Source organism: Pteropus alecto, unplaced genomic scaffold (assembly GCF_000325575.1).
Source record: "Pteropus alecto unplaced genomic scaffold, ASM32557v1 scaffold76, whole genome shotgun sequence".
Classification (NCBI taxonomy): domain Eukaryota; kingdom Metazoa; phylum Chordata; class Mammalia; order Chiroptera; family Pteropodidae; genus Pteropus; species Pteropus alecto.
Window position 1 is genome coordinate 7,651,592 of NW_006443138.1, and position 14,678 is coordinate 7,666,269.

General features: G+C 32.0%; 1 protein-coding gene across 6 annotated transcripts in view; it reads left to right on the plus strand.

The window, feature by feature from the left end:
• The window catches only part of CNOT2 (CCR4-NOT transcription complex subunit 2), a 103,063-nt gene that overhangs the window by 26,853 nt on the left and 61,532 nt on the right, over positions 1-14,678 (plus strand). For 3 of the 6 annotated variants that reach the window (XM_006923735.2, XM_025041089.1, XM_025041087.1), the window contains one exon: positions 8,075-8,217. The exons of 1 other annotated variant lie outside the window; for it this stretch is intronic. In XM_006923735.2, the coding sequence (XP_006923797.1) occupies positions 8,170-8,217 (48 nt within the window). In that variant the 5' untranslated portion in view covers positions 8,075-8,169. Of the gene's footprint in view, positions 1-8,074; positions 8,218-14,678 lie in introns of those variants that run through there. 2 more of the 6 variants (XM_006923734.3, XM_025041088.1) reach the window with 1 other exon arrangement.

The window sequence follows — 14,678 nt, forward strand, 5'->3', positions numbered from 1 at the left end:
TTCTTGTAGGAAAGAGTAAAGGAAAGGAAATCAATGAGACAAGGAATAATTTTGTCGGTTGAATGAGGATTCAGGTAATAGACATGTAGAAAGTGGACTTCTGAAGGAATTTTGAAGCCTCCTTCTGAAAGAATTGTATAAAGATAAGATGCATTAAATTATTCATTTCTGTGACTGAGGTAAACACAAAGACCTCGGTCGACAAAATAATCAGCCAGCTTTAAAACCGAACAAAACAATTTAGCTGTTTGCTTTACAGCACAATGGCTGCCTGTTTTTTTTTTTCTCCGCTTGAGTTCTAAAGCTGTTTCTGAAAGGATATCGTAGGTACTATACTCCTGATTAGGGTCTTTCTGAACTTTGAATCTCCAGCTGATTAATATGTTATTTGTCTCCCCTTCACTGTTTTTTTGTTTGTTTGTTTTTTGTTTTGGTTGTTTGTTTTTGTGGTAGTGGAATTGTGACACTTTTGAGTAGAAGTATTATTTAACAGCCAGAATTTCTTGAAATAGTTTCGTTTTTCATGAAACCATAGTTGGTATGGTAGATATCATATAGATATATGATATGTATGATCTATATATCATACCAATTATGGTTTCATAAAGAAAATATATACATATGAGAGGTAGCAAAGCACAGTGGCTATGATTCAAGTCAGATGGGCGTGCTCAAATTCTGTTCCTGTTAATTCTAGCTCTTGACCTTGCGTAATTTCCTTATTCTCAGTTTAAGTTTTTTCATCTGTAGAAAAAGGATAGTAATATCTATATTATAGGTTATTTTGAGGATTAAAAGAAATAATACAGGTAAAGTGTTCAGTGCACAGTGCCTAATACTTGGCAAATGATAGTTAATATTACATTTCTAGCAAGGAATGTTAAAAACATGGACATATTTTAAAAACCTAAATATTGCATTTATTAGAGGAATTTTTAATTAGAAATTTCTTCTAATAAAGTTCTACTGTAACGTTTGCATCTACTTTTTAATATTATCCACTTCTGAACTTAGAATGCATGTATTTCAACAATAGAAGTCTTATGCTTTAAAAACATTTTAAAAATTAATGTTTAAGGCCTAGCATTATTTATCGGAGGTAGAGTAAGAGGCAAGGAAAGGGCACATTGGCAGGCGTAGGGAATCAATTTATAAATATATAGTGTTTCTTTTTGCTCAGTATTTAACATAGAGATGAAAATATTTTTGAATTTCATTTTTCTGTACAGTTAATCCTGACAGTCCTAACCTTTGGGTTGTACTTTAGAATCATCTGGTGCACTTTTAAAAGCACCTGATGACCAGGTTCCATCCCTGACCAGTTAATTAAAATAAGGGCAAGGAAGGGGGACATCAGTATTTTTTAAAAAAAAGCTCTCCAGGTGATTCTGATGTGCATCCTGCGATATAAATAAAACCGTTAGCCTATTTCTGTCCTCTTTTCATATGCCTATTGTCTCTTCATTTCAGTGAGTGCCCTACGCAGTCATGTACCAGTGTTCTGCAGCGCATCTCTGGCCATTCCCTTGTCCACTTCACAAGAAGTAGTGTACCAGTTGCCCCTTTGTCTTTTACAAAAACTAAACTTTGAGGGATTGGGCAACTGTCCATTTAGTTAGTGTTCATTAACTATTATGTTGTCTTTAAATAGATAGCTAGAATTATTCGTTTCTGTTTTTACTTAAGCTTTATTTTAATAGTTTGTTAGGAAAACTAAAAATAATTAGTTTTGAGATTTAAAAATATATTTTGATATATAATTGGCTTGTTTAATTCATGTTAAGAGCAACTTTTAGATTTTTATAAGAAGCACATAATTCCCCCATCACATGACTATCGTGTTTTCCTGAGATAATTTGGTAAGCATAATCATTATGAATTCGGTAATTCTAAGCAGTCGTCAGTTTTTTGCTGTCTTACCAATAGAACTAACAACTTATAAATTATTATAAGAAAAATTATTACCTATAAAAATTGTTAGTATTAGTGTTGCAGTTTTCAGATTTCTGTGGTTCACATGTGGTATGTTCAGTTGGTGATATAAGACAATAGAAGGGAACACATATTTTAAGGAGTTTTACTTATAGATTATAAGGTCCTTTGTTGAATTAATAGGACCAGTGTGTCTTTTCCACAGTAGATGTGAGGTAAATATGACTTGGTCTTACTCTAGAGGGACTGACTGCCTTGGCAGTAGCTACTTCAATCTTTGGTAACACTCATGGATTTTTAGCAATTATAATGAAAGGTTCTGAAACATTTCATTAATTTTAATATACTCTTTAGCTCTAACCTTGCAGAAAATTAGTAAGTATTCATACTTTGGCTATTTACACATTCCAATTGGTCACATCTGGTAGTCTATTCTAATGAATTTAAACAACTTTATTTAAATGAGGTTTTTGTATATTGTAAATCTAGTTCACAAACTTACTTGATCATAGCCATAAGCTAGACAATGCAGATATTATTTTTATTTGAAGAAATTGAATTATGCACAGGTTAAACAATCTGTGTAAACATCTAAATTTCAGGAAGCTGGAAGACTAGAAGGACACCCAACTGTCTTTATCTTTACCCCAGTTTCATTTAAATCTAAAACAAATAAGGAGCTTTTAATTTTCATGCCTGTGGTTTAGAAATTATTGAACTTTTGTCATCTAAGTTTAATAGGACTCTCTTGTATTTCATTTTATTTATTTAGGACTTTTAAAATTTCTGTCTTGAGATGATGGGCCTTTTAGACAGATATAGTGATTTTCTACTTATAGTAAATTCTATGTATAAGGTGCCTAGAATCTTTGAAATATATGTGAGAGAACTACCCAGATATGATAGAAGTAGTGCATCAGGAAGGCTACTACTACAGAAAATAGAAGACACACAAAATTAAGTTACAAAACATTAAATTATGACAACCAGAGAGTAAATTGGTTGAATTGGTGTTGAATTTTTAAAATTTGTTTTTCTTTGTAAATATAGGCAACTTTCCATTTTACATGTTAATTATAGACCCATAAAACCTGTATTATTAAAACATTCAGAAAAACTATTTTTAGTCAATGTGGCACTTTTCCCAGACTGTTTGGTATGAAACTGAAATTCTTGAGTTTTATTTATTTTTTTCTGCCTACCCATGTTTCTTTACTCCAGATTTTGAAAACATTTATCCATGTAATTGAACCTAAAATTAATTTCAAAAAAAATCAGTTCATAACATTATTGTAATTATAATCTATTAACAAAAAAATGTAGCTCGACATAGTTCTGGAATTTGAGAAACCCTAAGATTTTAAAGATAATGGCTAAATGCATTTACTTAACTTTTATAGAGCGCCAATGAAATTGGTCACATCTGGTATCTCTTCTAATTAGTAGGCAACCTGGAATATAATGTCCTCTTTATCAAAAAATAAAACTTGTTCAACTGGTTCAGCTATCTTAAGCTGACTAAGTTCACATTGTAGCTTGAAGTTGATGGTGGTGATGTCTACCAAAATATAGGTATTTTAGGTACTATTCTCAAACTCTAAAATATTTAGACTGTTATAAGTACTATTGAGTAATAAAGTGGGAGATAAAAAGAAAACATAGGGGAAAAATCAGCTGTAATTGTCTACTTTCCTTAGTAGATGACAGAAAACATTTAAAAAATCAAATTATACAAATGTAATTTTTAAAATAAAATATAAAAATGCAAGTTGCTTGCATTTAAAAGATTCATCTAAATTGAACCTTTTATTTTACAGATTAGAAAACTGAGCCCAGAGAGGAGAAATTGATCAAGCTAATACTAGAATTCAGATTTTCTGGTTCCTGTTCCATTCAAAGTATACATTTTTGTATGATGAAGTGACACCCAAAATTTAATAGGATTTGGTGAATAAAGTTAGTAATTATTTCCCCTCTCCATTGAAATATTTTCTAGAGATTTTACTCATGGTCAGCTGATTTCTTGTTTTGAGAAACCTTTTTCTGAAAGGAAAATTGGTGTTTAGTAATTATGTGGATAATATGTGCTAAATTTTTATTAGGCTCTAAGTTAAGGAAACAAGCCTGCTTGGTTTTTTTTTTTTTTTTACATTAAGGTTTGCTTTATGTTTTCCCCCTTATTGGCCTCTTTTTGGATTTTAAGCTGATAGCATGACAATCTATTTTAAGGGTTTTTCAGCACAGAAAAGGTGGTGTAAAATGTTTATTTCTTATTTATACTGATGTATTCAATAATTCTAAAAATATCTTGAATTTAAGAGAAATTATTGCATAAGTAGACACTAGTGAGATACAAGTGTCATGAATTACTTTGCATTCTTGAAATTTAATTCTGTTATTCTGTTAAAAAGATTAAAGAAACTTATTTAACTTATTTACAAACATTCAAAACGTTTGGAGTTTTTTTCAAAATTTGCTGTTTATAATGTTAAAAAAACTTTAAAATATCGTTTTTTATCAAATTTTTGTTTTTTAAAATATAATTTCAACATACTGTTAACCACCTGGCATTTTACCAATTTTTTTTTTAAGTGATATATAGCACACCAGTGAAATTAACTTTATTGTAACAGTGTGAATGATTTACAATCTATATTTAAAGTGCTTTATAATTGAGAACAAACTGTTACTGGTGGAGATGTGTCTGACTCTTATCCACATATAATCATGCTCCGTATAACAATGTTTCAGTCAATGACAGACCACATATTCAGTGGTAGCCCCATAATAATATAATGAAGCTGAGAAATTCCTATTGCCTAGTGATATTGTACCTGTTCTAAGATCGTAGCACAACACGTTACTCATGTGTTTGTGGTGATGATGGTGTAGAAAAATCTTCTGCGCTGCCAGTCATGTGAAAGTATAGCACATACAATTATGTATAGTACATAGTATCTGATAATAATAAGTGACTGTTACTTGTTTATGTATTTACTATACTATACTTTTTATTGTTATTTTAGAGAGTACTCTCTAAAAAAGATTGCTGTAAAGCAGTATATTGTGTTATGTCAACAGCACCTTATGTATCTCAGTGCTTACTGCGTTTCTTGATTACATAATTTTCTTGGGCTTGATTTAATCTCGTGTTGCTTTTTACAGGAACATGCTATACAGGCTTTAGCCTAGGTGTGTAGTAGTCTATACCATCTAGGTTTGTGTAAGTAAACTCTGTGACGTTCCCACAAAATCACCTAACAATGCATTTCTCAGAATGTATCCTGTTACGTAGTTCATGACTTTCGTTCATTCTTGCCTTCTCTCCTTGCTTATCTGTGACTTTTCCTCTCTTACAGTGGGAAACCTCTTGCAGTTGGGCCCGTACCAACCACCATCTGTTTTACTTATTTTTTATGTCCAATATGCATGCATAGTAGTTTCAGAATTATTAACCCATAGCCCTGTGAGGAATTACTTTACCAATTAGAATACAGTGTTTATTAGAGTTCTTTTTTTATTCTTATAGTTAATAGTCAAAACACCCAGTTACTTAGGTCAGCACCATTTCTCATACCACCTCCTTCAGTGTGGCTGTGCCATATATTTGTAATATAGTTACAGTTGATTTTTAAAATTTGGATACATTCACATTCACTCTTTATGTTGTGAAGTTCAGTGGATTTTAACACATGCAAAGCGTCAGGCTACCAGTCAAGCTACCTACCACTCCAGTACCGTGTGGAATAGTTCATCTCTTATTTAAAAGTTTCCCTGTGTGTTCTCTCTCTTTTTTTTTTTTTGGTCAGTTGCTCCCCTGCACTCCTCTTCAGTGCCCTGGCAACTACTGATCTGTTTTCTATCTCTGTTAGTTTTGCCTTTCCAGGCCTTTCCAAAATGTTACATGAATGGAAGTATTTGATGTGTAGCCTTTTTGGCCTGGATTCTTTCCTTTAGCAAAATGTATTTAAGATTCATCCATGTTGCATGAATTAATAATAGCTTGTTCTTTTTTTTGTCGAATAGAATTCTATTGTATTATGTACCATTTTGTTTGTTCACTTTTTGAAGGGCATCCTCATTGGTATAAACATTCATGTATAGGTTTTAATATGAACATAATTCACTTTGGTAAATACCCAGGGGCACAGTTGCTGAGTTGTATGATAAGTCTGTTTAACGTCATTAAAAACTGCCTAACTTTTCTGGAGTGGCTATATTTGTCTTCAATTTGAAAGATATTTTAGCTGGATTTAGACTTTTTGGTTGATAGTAGTTGTTTTCTTCCTGTAGTTTAAAAATGTTGATCTACTCTCCCCTGATTTGCATTGTTTCTGATGAGAAGTCTGCTGTCATTCCATCTTTGTTATTTCTTTCTGTATGTATTTTTTTTCCCCTTCTAGTTGCTTTAAGATTTCTCTATCACTGTTTTTCAGTAGGTTGACTCTAAAATGATGAAGTATTTATTTTGTTGTTTTTGGTGGTTGCTGAAATTCTTGAAACTGTGAGTTTACAGTTCTCGTCAAATTTAGGAAAAATTTGCCCTTTGCTTTTTATATTTCCTGCTCTTCCACTCTTTCTGGAATACTAGTTACATTAATGTTAAGCCTATTTGATATTGTCCAACAGTTCACTGTGTCACTTGATATTGTCTCACAGCTCCTTTCTTTCCTAGTCCCCTTTCTCACTGTTTAATTTTTCTGTTGCTTTGTCTTCAAGTTCATTAAACTTTATGAATAACCTAATTCCTTGCTAGATGGTAAGAATTACATTTATAGTAGTAAATATACTTATGCTTTAAAACAACCTTCATTATTTTTGAGAGACACATACTTAATTCCAGTGCTACATATAAAGTTGGTAATGAGCAATTACATTTTTGCCATAGAACCAGGCAAATACTTCAGCACACATATACAATGTAAGATGATCAAAATTAAGTCAGCGTATGGCATTCACTAACTTTGTGGTCAAACATAAAACAAGAAACTAAATATAAGTTTTCATTATGTGGATTCTTTTTAAAACTGTAATAATGTTGATTCTTAATGATGTGTTTTCCTCGAAAATGTTTCTGCCTTTATTAGATTGCTTTTTAGAGGTAATCCATATGTATGTATGTGTGTCTGTGTTTATTGGTTTTAATAAAATTGATTCATACTTTTTATGAATTTAAATTAAATGTTTTTATTATCCTCTCCAAAGTAAACTTTATATGATGTTAAATAATTGCTCTAAATTAGAATGTATTTTTAGTGGTTAGCAACTATTATTAGATCAATAGTTATACTTAACTATCTCCCTAGGGTAAGCATTTTACTAAAACTTAGTTGAGAAACATTTGTCTTAAAAATGTATACTTATAAATTCTTTGTAGATAACACTTAAAGATTTTTGATCTCTCATTTTCAATTTACATTTTTTAGTTAGCATCTCTAGTGACCATCACCTCTGCTTCAATGATATTTTTGTAACTGGTGTACACAGTGTCCAGTCATTTTGGACTTATTTATCTTGGTTCAGGTTAAGAAACAAGCCCCGTTGTTTTTCTGCTGTAGTGTAATAATAATAGTAAAACAGATTCTATTAGAGCACTCTTCATTGGAGTAGATTTTAATTATCAAGTTAGATGTGCATCTATTAATCATCATAAAAACGTTTCATCTTATAGCATAGGATGATCTTATAGCATATAAACTGAATGAATGTTATATAAGTAAGCAAATCCCTTGGGGAGGCAAGGGATTTGAAATTAAATGGCAGAATCTGAATTAATTGGATATTTCTGAGACAGGAGAATATTATTTAAAGGAAATAGATCAGTCGAGGGCTGTACTTTTTTGTACACTTCATTTTTATTTACTCTAAGTTTCTTCCTTGTTTGTGTGAGGTCTGGCAGACAGTTTTAATTGGAGAGAGTAGAAGTAGGAAGGAAGAGTTTTTTGTATTTAATAATTTCGATCTCAAAGTATATCTGCCAGTCTAGCCTTCCTCAGATGGTTAAGAGGAATATCAGTTAGTATATAAAAAATGTACGCTTTGTTTTTGTTTTGTTTTATATGTATCATATTAGATATTTTTGCTACTGTTCATATATTTACATGTTAGTAATTTTGACGGCTTTTGGATAATTCCACTCTAGAGGGAGAACTGGTGGGCGGTCCTTCCTGTGACACGACCCTTGAGTGACAGTTCTGTTTGATTGCCTCCAGTACTGTGAGGAAAGGACACGACTCTATGGTGAGGACTGATGGACATACATTATCTGAGAAAAGAAACTACCAGGTAAGCCCAATTCTTTTTCCTTTTTCTCTATTGGTCATATAGCTACATTGAACTGTTTAATGTGTTATATTTAACTGGAACCAGTAGATTGGATAGACCTCAATTTGAAAAATTTGGGTTATAATTTAAAATATATATGTTGGATTTGACAGGTAAAATAGTTGCAGACATTTTTCAAAATAAAGCATACTTATAATAAATGTATATTCTTTATTGTCAAAACAAATTTTCTGTTGTGTGTATATGTCAAAACTTAGATTATCTGATACACAATTTATAACATCATGGCTGGATTCAGAGCTAGTATTCCATAAAACAAAATATTGATTGCTTCTATACATATTATCTCTGAAAGACTAAATTTAAAGCTTTATGCTCTATTCAGGGTAATGGAGCATCACAGAAATGTAGACAAAATTGGTTAGCATATAGAAGAAATAGAAATGAAAATCCCAGGATGCTCAGAGACCCAAATTCTATTTAATTTGTTATTTACTTGCTGTTTTTATAATGCTAGATTCTTTTCTCATTTATTAAATAAGTTAATATCCATCCCCTATGTAGTGTCAAAGGATGGTTAAAGTGGAATATTTCTTTTTTCTTTCTTAGCTTTTAAAAGGAGGTGAATTTTAAAGGTAGTGATTAAAGGAAAACATTTGAATTTAATTTCTTCAAAGAAAATATTTTTTATTCATTTGATAATAATCTTTTATCAAATTATTCAGAATACAGATAGTTTAAAGCCCAAGTAGGAATAAGCTTTAGGCTTCATGCACAGATACATATACAACCTCCTTGTCTCCCTTCCACCAACCAGTTTCATTACCTCGAGGCTGTGAAGACAACTAGTTTGATAGCAGCAGCTTTGGTTAATCTGCTGATCATTTATTTTAGCTCAGTTAATTTTTTCTTCTTTCGAATTGGAAAAGTGAAGAAAATTGTTTATGGGTATTCATGGTGTAATGGCAGAGAGCCTTTGATTATAAGCCTTAGGTTCTGATATGGGCATTGTCTCTAATAAAAAGTAGTATCATATTTAACCTTTCTAGAGTTTCACCTGACTTTCTGTCTAAAGTTTCTTGCCAGATCTTTATGATTTTAATAAGCAACAGTAAGCTATGTGGAATCGGTTCTCCCTGTAACCCTTTCTGTTCTGAATTCTCATAAGACTTTACCAACACGGCCTTCGCTAATTATTTATACCTGCTGTAGCAACTCCTGTCTCACAACCACTTCCAACTACCTTGACTCAAAAGATTTTAATTGGTCACAGCACTTGAGCTGTTGCATCTTTTGATAGGTTACGGTAAATTATTTTAAGAACATTGTGATTCTAGTTTATGTGGCTTTTCAGTGCTCATAACCCACTTTGTAAAGAACTTTGTATGATTGCACAGTGTGGTTAATTTACTTAATGGAACCATATTAATATAGAATTCCAAAATTTGCACTTGGGAATAAAATGAGATTGTTTTACACATGAAGAGGGTTCATAATTCCTGCTCTTTTACTCTAAAAATAGTTTATTGTTTCAGTCACATTATTTACAAATAACCCAGGTTTTTGAGATTAACTGAAAAATGCATTCATGGCTGAAAATATTTTTCCTTTTCTTTTATTGTTACTTATTGACACTTAACACATGTTGAAATACCCTTGGAACAATGGTTTAAATCTCCATCATAAAATTATTTTTTTTAAACATTCTGAAAAGTACACGTATAAAAATACAATTTTCTGTCTGACATGAATATATTAAGCACATATGAGAAATTCAAAAGAATATTAAATCACTTACATTTGTCTTGGTCATGCTAAGAGTTTGTATATGCTGAGGTAAAATGACTTGGATTTTTAAAAATCCCATTTTGGAGGAATTTTTTATTTCCTGTTTTTTATGGAAAAGTGGTATTTCTTTGTATCCATGTTGATACTCATTTTATCTTGGAGGGCTTTTGTGTTTGGAAAGCACTTGATGTCTTATAGTGATATTTAAGCATCCTGATAATAGGCTAATATTCCAGAGTTTAAAAGAATAATATTTCTCTAATTCCCATTTCCTTATAGACCTGATTAAATAAAGCCCCAGGAATTTAGTTTAGGAAGGTGCATTTCCTCAGCTTTGTGCTAAAAATATATGACTTTATGATGGGTATTGGTTGAAGTATTAATTTTTATTCTATTATATAGTCTGTGTTTTATTTCTTACTATAAATTTAAGCCCAGTTCAGTTTTAGGAGTTTGAATAGAGTTGTTGAAGTTTATTTGCATAGATAGACTGGCATACCTTAAGGTAAGATAATTTAATTATTTAAATAGTTCACAATTCATTCCTTTTTTAAAAGACTGTCAAGCTGTTTTCAAGGAAATATAACTCTGATTTTTTTGCCAAATATTTCTTCCTTTGATTTATACTGATTTACTCCAGCTATGAGCATGTTCACATATAACCATGTTAATTATCAGTTTAACTCATCAGTGGCTTTCCGTCTTACATAAAAAAGCTAAGCTCCTAAACATTATATGTTGTCTTTCCACATTCTGATCCTTACATCCTTTTACCTTTCAAGTGTCTGTCCTCTGACTCCCTATAGTGAGTTTATCCATTTAATAATATAGAACTGCTTTTAGTCTCTCTACCATTCACTTTACTTGGTTTGGTTCCTCTTCATATAATGCTTCACCTTTCTTCACATGATTTAAGAATTAGGTGTCAATGGCAACTTCCAAAAGCCATTCTCCGATGGACTCAATGCTCTTTTATCTTGATTTCATAGCCTTCGTGCATACATTGTAGTTATCTGTTTATTTGTCCTTGTCTTCGTATAGATTTGTGCTGTAGGCACTAGCAGTAAGTGGCTATTTATTTTGGTATTGCCAGTACCTAGCATGGTTCCTTTTTATTAGTTTTTTAAATCACAGAAGTAACAGTTGCTCATCCCAAAAATTTTGAAGAAAAAAAAGGAAACATAAAATAGAACTTGTAAGTTTACCTTCACAATTTTACTCTTGTTTAGTGTGTATCTTTTCTGATCTTTTCTAGTGATTATATAGGTACAAATGTGCAAATGTGATTTGTTGTTTTGTTTTTAACAAATATATGTTTTTTTGCAGCTTGTATAATATACTTACTCCATTAAGTATAATATGCAAGCTGCAGAAAAAGTATATTATACTTTCCATGTCCCGTCCTTACCCTACCTCCTTCCCTAGAAGTAATCACTAGTTTGAATTTTGCGTTTCATTCTTTTTATTATTATATTATTACATATGTGCGTTTCAGTATATACATCTTCATGTATTGTGTGGCAATTTTTGGAAAGTGGTGCCATATCTTCCGTTATTTCAAATGGAAAAAAAGTGAATATCTAGCCCGCCCAAAATCGTAAACAGTTCACTAGGGATTTCTGCATAATATCAAGCAGTTAAAATATGTTGCCTAATTATTTAACACATACAAATGTATAACTGTGTTTCCGTTCAGTATGCAAGAGTATTATACAGTACTGTATTATGTATTGCAATGAAAATGTAGTGTAAATAAGCAATGAAGTACCCTGTTCTTTTATTCTAATTATACATTGTTGAAATTTTTATCTTCTGTCAGAGTGCATCTAACAGCTGATACGATATCTTACAGTCATAGTTGTAACATAGTAGCTTATAACCTTCTGGTGATGCCTTCTAGAGTGAATAAAAACAGCACTAGCATCAGAGCATTTTAGAATCTGTAGTACCTTAAAGTATGTTAAAGATAAATAATGAATGTAAAGAATACTTAAAATGAACAGGAATTAAAAAAAAATGAATACTTAGCAGTTGAACAGTAGTCAGAGTAGATTTGGTACCTAGAGCTGAAAGATGGAGGCTTTAGTCATTGTTGCTGTTTTAGTGTTATGTTAAGGTGAACAAGAGTGAGCTGGGGAAGAAATTCAAAAATAAATGCCTGAAACCAACAAACTGGTTCACAGTTTACTGTTGAAACTCTTGGAAGCAAATGGCTGTGACCTATTGTCTATAGCCAGAGATGAAGCAAGAGAGAGAAAAAACTCAAAATGGATGACTAAATTCTCTTTAGTTGAGGTTATACAACTCCTGCTAAAATGAGGTTGCTCTTAAATTACACCTTTGAATGGGATGCTTCTGCTCATGTCATTAGATATTCATTAGACCCCAACCTGGTCAGTAGAGGCTGCAGGGAGAACTCAAGCCCCTTTTTACTGTAGTAAAAATTGAGAGGTTTCTCCCTCAAAAGGAGTTCTGCTTCTTTTCCCAGCAATGATGTCAATAGACGTCATTTAGATACTATTGTCTTAAATTTTTTTTTTTTTTTTAATTTTTGACATGTCATTTATGGCTCCTCTTCTTCTTCTTCCTCTGGCCAACCGAGAGTATCAAGTTAAATGAATTCCCAAGTTCCTCATTGATTGGCTTATTATTACATGATGCTAACAATGTTAGCCGTTCTTTGAATACATTATATGTTCTAATACTTTTTTCCTCATCTTTTGAATTCATCAAATGAGGTGACATTTGTTTCTCAAAAAGCAAATTTCACCAATACATGATTTATGGCACCCTTAATGTCTCAGTGATTTTTTCAGTATCTCTATGCCAAAAGAAATACTAACAGCTCTGTTAAACCAAGTAATTAGGTTCAGGCCACTTAACAGCAGTTCACATGTTATCTGACAGCTACTGCTGTATTTCCTCAAGAAGATTTAAAATATCTGGAGTGTGTGTTCACTGTGTTGCTCTTTTGAGAACTAAGCCCTAGGCTTTTACACATGAAATAGTGTGTTCTTTTTCAGAAAATTATTTTACATTTAAGCAATTTGCTTCAATCATGAATATGGAATATATTCATCATTAATTAGAAAGGTAAAACAGTGTAAGTCTATGAATCAAAATACAGAAGTAAGCAAAGTTAGCTTTTAAATATATTCTAAGGCCTTGCTTAGATTCTGGGATGATTGTACCAGTGGTGGCAGCTAAGGTTTTTTTTTAAAAATCTTTCCGAATTTCTACATAAAGATAGAACAACTAGAGAGCAAAAAAATTGTAACAAAAGTTGGTGATGTATCTCCATGAACCCCAAATATAAGCAGGTGAGCACTAACAAAAAGACATGCATTTGTCAATTTTTGTGCATAAAAAAGTAGGGACAAGCATTGAGAGTCAGGACCTACAATTAGAAGCATCTCAAAGTTGTGAACAGCCCATTTGAAAGTGGTGTGTAATTAGCCAGTTTGAAATTGGAAGAGGGATTTGGCCCACTTAATTAATTAAATCAGTGTAAGAGACCCATGGTGAGGCCTAAAGTGTCTTGAGCAGCCTGGCTCTATGGACTTTCAAGACTGACCCGCCAAGACCTTGCTGAGGAGAAATTTCTGAGAGTGAAATCAAAATAGAGCAAGGTATGGACAACAACAACAGGAGAGAAAAGGTCTGGATAAAAGTGGAAGAGGGGAACAGAGCTAGAAAATCTCAGAAAACAAGCCTTTGTATTTTTAAACACTATACGAAGACAACAGAAGAGGGAGTTTTATAAAATTAGTTTTATGAACCAAGCCATAGTCTCAAAACTTAGGAAAATTAAATTTACAAAAGATCTTTGAAGAATGTTTGGGAGTGTTTGTGTCAATTTCGAGTCCTACCAGCAGTTTTTATATGATCTGACATTTCATAATGTCAGATTTTTAATTTTTAAGCAATTTATTGAGGTGGTGTTTGATCATATTTCCCTATTGAAATTAAGTAAATGCAAAAATTTTCCTATATCTTTTCAAAGATTTTTCATTTTGTCTTCATATTTAAATTTTATCCATCTGAAATTGATTTTTTTAATTTTATTTTTTTATGGTGACATCGGTTAACAAAATTAAATAAGTTTCAGCTGTACACTTTTAACAATAAGGCATATATATGTTTACCCTGCATGTTCACCTCCCATAGTTAGATTTCTTTCTGTCACCATATATTTGACCCCTTTTACCCCATCTATCCCCCATCCCCCACTGGTAACCACTAGTCTATAGTCCATGTCTGTGAGTCTCTGTTTGTCCTGTTTATTTGTTGCTTTTAGGTTTATATCACACATATAAGTGATATCATGTGATTTTCAACTTTTTCTGTCTGGTTTATTTCGCTTAGCATGATTATCTTAAGGTCCATCCATGTTGTTTCAAATGGCAGTATTTCATTTCTTCTTATGGCTGAGTAATATTCCATTGTGTATATGTACCACAGCTTCTTTAGCTAGTCATCTATCATAGGACACTTTGGTTGCTTCTGTGTCCTGGCCACTGTGAATAATGCTGCTATGAGCATCAGTGTGAAAATATCTTTTTGGATATGGGTTTTCAAGTCTGGGGTAAATACCCAGTAGAAGGATTGCTGGATCATATGGTAGATCAATTCTTAGCTTTTTGAGGAACCTCCATACTGTTTTCCATAGAGGC